Genomic DNA, 5,226 nt, shown 5'->3' with positions numbered 1-5,226 from the left:
GTCATGTTGAAAGAGAATCATTTACTCACCTGTTTTTAAGGATGGTCTGATAGAGCTTAGTTACAGAGCCATATAACATGGGGGCAAGTGTTACTTGGAGCAAAAGGAAATATGAGCCCAAGAGGATTGACAGTGCAGGTTATCTGGGAAGCCAGGAACCAGGTTGGCTTCCAAGCAATCCCTAAGGTTATGGCTGATCCTTGCTCAAAGTATGCTAAGGTAATTCCATGAATTCTCAAGGTATTATCCAAGTTTTGTGTCCAAGATAGCAGTAGAGTTGCTTTTGTGAAACTTAAAAGACTGTTATCCTTTTCCACAGCCTACAGGAATGTAAATACTTTACTAACTACACAAAAAGCACTTGAACATTGTGATGTTGTAACTATAAGATTAGTGATATTACCCACCTAATTGTACATAAAAAAGTTTTAAAACTTGTAAATCGGTTAGTGTGCATGCAATGCCTGTTACAATATCATATCTCTCTATAGAATTTTGTGGTATGTGTTGTTAATGTATCCTACAGTATTCGCAATTATAGTTCTTCTTTGTTGAACTTTTACATCTGAAGCATGTAAAAATGAACATGTCACAACTTGAAAGCTATAAGATGTAACCTGCAGTATTTGCAATTATAGTTCTTTTTTGTTGAACTTTTACGTCTGAAGCATGTAAAAATGAACATGTCACAACTTGAAAGCTATAAGATGTATCATAACACTGTAAGTGTTATCATCATCATTGACATCATCAATACTGGTTTCTGCAATCCGCTCCTTGTGCTTGGAAAAAAAGTGATAGAACCAACAGCTCTATGAGCAAGACAAAACTGCAGCATTTGTTGAGAAAGCATTTTCTTCGTGGGAATCTGCACTTGATAATTAATGCCCATGTTTGTGCATTCTCAGTTCTTGCCTAAGCATAATGCATGCCCTTTCCTGTAAAGCCTGACCAAAAGGAAGAGAGATGTACAATCAAGTATACCAGTCTAGAGATTCAACCAAATTTGCTCTCTAGATATCATGCAGCCTGATTTGTGTAGGATAACCACAAGAATGCAAAGGCAGGGGCAAGCAGCAATGATGCAAGTGCAGACCATGAGACAACTAATAGCTCTTCTCTACTAACCAACACTCAAGGGTGACATACCTTTGCTCATTGCGCTATGTTTTTTGTGTATCAGAATCTATGCTCAGGCTAACAAAAGTGCATTGCAGCAACAAGATCCTAGATCTTCTTCAGGGTTCAGACCAAGTAGCCTTTATTATCTATCTCCTTCTTCTTCTCCCTTCCATTCCCTTGACAAATTGCAAGCACGTATGTACAAAGATTCTTATTGAAATTTATCTTCATCTATATTTGCACCCTTCTATATCTATAACAGCCCACCATTGCTGCAATTCTGAGTATCCCCATTTGCAATGTCTGCAGCATTTGATCTTTCTGTCTGAATCGTTCCCGCTGGGAAACCCCTCAAACTTGGGCTTCTCTTGGTTATGGATGGGTTTTTCAATTGTTTGGGAGTGCTAAAACTATCTGCAGCATGAGCCCCAATGACAGGGAATGATAGCCTCTTCTTTGCGGATATGGAAACATAGGCTTCTGGGGTGAGGGGTCTTTGTTTTGGATTGCTTAGAGATCGAGCCTTGGCTCTTGCAGACTGGGTGGCAGCCATGTAACTGGGGACTGCAGGCATACTGGTGAGGCTCTCATCATCTCTGATAGAAGAGCCTGCAATGCTGTTTCTCACACTAAAATATTTGGGACCACCAAAAGAGTAAAAACTTGCAGAGCTTCGAGCTGTAGAGGCCACACTGCATTCCTCGTCATGATTCATCGAGAAAGGTGTTTTTCTCACAGAACGACTGCGAGGAGGAGGTGTACTTTCTGAAAAAGCATACTGCTGCTTATGGCGCATTGCCATGGTGCCACATTTGAACTGGCTCTGCTGGCTGTAGCAGCTTTGTGGAGTAAAGCTGTCCACAGATACTTTGCCAGCTATGCTTGATGCTTTCACCTTGAGATGTAGGCTTGCGACATCTCTCTCATGCAAATAATGGGCCTCCAAAGGTCTTGCAGCCATCCACCACTCCAGCCAGCTCCATCCCCAATGGGGTTTTTCAGTATCAATACTGTCAATGTAAGTGGATCCATTGGATTTGTGTGGGGATGATCGCCACAACTGAAAAATCATATTAGATACACATAAAATGGTTAGAAAGACACCATTTGGAAGTCCAGACATCACAAATGCAAACTATGCACACACCTGATGGGTATATGCATAGGCCAATGCTCTTTCTCTTTTTAAAACAGCTTCCTGTTTGCTTAGCTTCTTAGCTTCTATATCTTTCAGGGACTGAATACTATCATCCCAACCATGCTGATTATGGTCTTCCACCTGCAACAAAGACTGCTTGTTATATAAATATTCAGCCATCGTATTGTGTAACCTACCATATGGCAAGTCTTCAAACAAATGATGTGGCAGGTTGCACACTGCTGCAGTTGTAGCATATAAATCATTAAGCCATAACACAGGACATGACCTCATCTGCAAACCTTGTTAGAACAACAAGCAGTTGGATATAGCACATGGAAGAATTAAAATGCAATGGTATACTCAATAGTGTTACTCACATTGGCCTTTTGTATAAGAATCTCTTGTCGTTGTTTTTGCCAAAGTAACTGCTGCTTTGCTCGACCCTCTTCAGACATGTGAACACGTCTTGCTCGAACGCGGGCCTGGACTCTTACAAGTGCTTGCATGTATCGAAGGGTCATGGTTGCTTGCCGTCGAACTGTTTGTCCCTTCACTAAAGCTTGAAGCCTTGCCAAGCCCCGAAGAGCACGCAGACTTCTTCGAGCCTTCACCCACCAAGATCATGTACAATGCATCAGAGAGAAGTTCTAACAAGCATGCAACAATTCAAATCTTTGTGAGATAGATGAAATATGCTTCACGTGTACAGTCAATGGAACATCAACTATTCTATTTGCAAATCCATTAGCTTGAGGTAGTACTACACTACATCCCAGTTAGGGAAGATAAAATTCAATAATAGTGTTATGGAAAGCCCCAATTGTAGGTATATGGGGTTAGGTCATCTAATTCATGTCAACCGGTTTTGATCACTTTTCTTATTCAGAGTATCTGAGATCTGAGATGCAACAGAGGTTTCAAGAAGAAAGACCATCCACACCCCTCTCTTTCCAATTCTTCATAACAGAGACTGAAATTAACAGAGCTTACAAGGTATGCTCGATAGGCAGTTTGGATTCTGATTGCTGCCCAGTCTTCCATATTAGCTCCATCATAAGATGATAAACAAGGGGCTCCAGTGAGGCGAGCCACCTCCACAGCCGCATGTGCAGCTGCAACTGCAGCTTCAGCTGCTGCTGCTGTGGCAGCTGCAACAGCAAGTGCATGCTTGTTTGTCTGCTCTTCGGCCTGACTCAAATTCTTCTCCAGTATGACCGTTGACATGCTGACTGGCTGAATGCTATGCTTACCCTCTTCTGGTGCCGAATCCAGACGCCCTGATTTCCCACCAAAGCTCCATCTCCGCTTCTCCTTGGGCCGCTTTATATGCCAGAGAAATACGTTAACACTATCAGAACGTAGTGATTTGCACCAAGAGTTAGTCATCACAGGGACATAATATGCCATGCAACTTGGATTGCTCATTCTTGGCACCTCATCGATGTGTGTATTATCAAAGACACGATATATTTATAAGCATCCTTCCTTGTTAATGAAGAAAAAATTGAATTGGGCTTCGTACTTCTGATGCATAGATCATCACCTTCTCATTAAATTGGGCTTTCTCCTCTTTGTCCTTGCGGGGAGTGTTGGCTGGAGCATTCTCCTTAGTGTTTGGTGGGACGTTTTCCTTGATCTTTGGAGCATCCTTGGAGCTGGATCTGAATGCATTCTTCACAGCAGATAACCACTTCCCCTTCTTCCCCATGCTAGATGGGCTGTTCTAATCTGAAACACTAACAACTCCACGAATTGCTATATGGTTTGCCCGACGAAATAGTCAGTGGCTGTCGTTCCGAGTTCACTGGGCATTTCTGGCAAATGATCTTCCAGAAGCCGAGATGAACAGGAACAACAGCAATGAACCAAGGGATTCCAAGTTCACTTGTGGGTTCTGACCGATGGCATAGTCAGTGACTGTGATCCCAAGTTCACTGGCCATTTCTAGCAACCAGCCTTCGGGAAACCGAGACGAAGAAGAGCGGCCATGAACCAAGTGATTCCAAGTTCACTTGGTTTGGCGATTTCTGGCGAACGGTCTTCGGGAAACTGATATGAACAAGAGCAGCCATGAATCAAACGTCATGGAGGGGAGGGCTCTCTCTCTCTCTCTCTCTCTCTCTCGGATTGATCAGCTTAAGGAGGATCAAGACTTATATCAGGGGGTAAAAGAAGGGACAAGAACTGGGACTAGCAAGAAGAGCCTAGCATTGGGGGTGGATTGACAAATTGGGGCAGCTGCTAAGTGGGGAGGGGGGGAATCCAATTCTTGTCTTCTGACCGAGCTTGAGAAAAGTGGGGGGAAAAGAAAGCTTTCTCTGAGCAAAGCTATCGGCAAAAGTAGAGAGAGCTCCTGCTTTGATTGCGAGAGTTCATCAGTGGACAAGCCGGTAAGACAAGGGACGGAAGGGGCCCTGTCTTTGTACCAATGATAAAAAACGCACCCACAAGAGGAACAAACAACAGGTGTGTCAGGCAGGCAGCCTGGCACATGCGCGCGATTCGAGCACGAGGCCAGAATCGTTTGTTGTTGCTGCCGCTGCTGCTGCTGCCTTCCTCTTCCTCAGCGGATGACGAGGTGATGATGATGCCCATGATGGTGAAGACGATATGAGTTTGATGATGATGATGGTGGAGTTATTGAAAAATACCTTGAAATTGTAAGCAAATCTTAAGGCTGCTGTAATTATAATGTGTCTAGAAATCATGCAAAATTCAATAAGAAACTTGCACATCATCCAAGTTGGTTGTTGCATGGGTTCTTCAAAATGTTTCATGTGAATCACCAATAAAAATAAAGGAGGGGAACCTGTTCATGACAAGGATGAGGAGGAGGAGGAGGAGGAGGAGATGCTCTTGCAAGGATGTTGATTCAAAGACAATAACACTCATCTTCCCACATCTAACAATGTCCGTGGTGATGTTGATCGTGATGGGGGAGGGTGTGCTTGTGCAAGGAAGTT

The 5,226-nt window shown here is 43.3% G+C and overlaps 1 protein-coding gene across 2 annotated transcripts; it reads right to left on the bottom strand.

Moving 5' to 3' along the window:
* Positions 1-425: 425 nt before the first annotated feature.
* Positions 426-4,502, bottom strand: LOC148034682 (protein IQ-DOMAIN 3-like). Of its 2 annotated transcripts, XR_015691114.1 has the most exons (6): positions 3,807-4,502; positions 3,254-3,583; positions 2,641-2,868; positions 2,270-2,401; positions 1,150-2,182; positions 426-947 (listed from the first exon to the last, which is right to left on the bottom strand). XR_015691114.1 is itself a non-coding variant. In XM_087679648.1 (5 exons), the coding sequence occupies exons 1-5, from the start codon at positions 3,969-3,971 to the stop codon at positions 1,376-1,378; spliced, it is 1,662 nt and encodes a 553-aa protein (XP_087535774.1). In that variant the 5' UTR covers positions 3,972-4,502; the 3' UTR covers positions 429-1,375. The 2 variants fall into 2 exon arrangements, 1 of the variants encoding a protein (XP_087535774.1); XM_087679648.1 differs by having other exon boundaries at positions 429-2,182.
* Between the last annotated feature and the right edge of the window lie 724 nt (positions 4,503-5,226).

Source organism: Lygodium microphyllum, chromosome 6 (genome assembly GCF_053477565.2).
Source record: "Lygodium microphyllum isolate KBCC chromosome 6, Lygodium_microphyllum_v1.1.10, whole genome shotgun sequence".
NCBI classification, from domain to species: Eukaryota; Viridiplantae; Streptophyta; class Polypodiopsida; order Schizaeales; family Lygodiaceae; genus Lygodium; species Lygodium microphyllum.
Note: the sequence above shows the minus strand (reverse complement) of the source record. Positions and strands in the feature narration are given on the sequence as shown.

Excerpts from the sequence above, each read along its gene's own strand:
- LOC148034682 (XM_087679648.1), bottom strand. The coding sequence starts at position 3,971 with ATGGGGAAGAAGGGGAAGTGGTTATCTGCTGTGAAGAATGCATTCAGA. Across the intron at positions 3,584-3,806 it reads AAGCCCAATTTAATGAGAAG|CGGCCCAAGGAGAAGCGGAG; the intron begins GTGATGATCTAT and ends TGGCATATAAAG. Across the intron at positions 2,869-3,253 it reads CTGCCTATCGAGCATACCTT|GCTCGAAGAAGTCTGCGTGC; the intron begins GTAAGCTCTGTT and ends TGGTGGGTGAAG.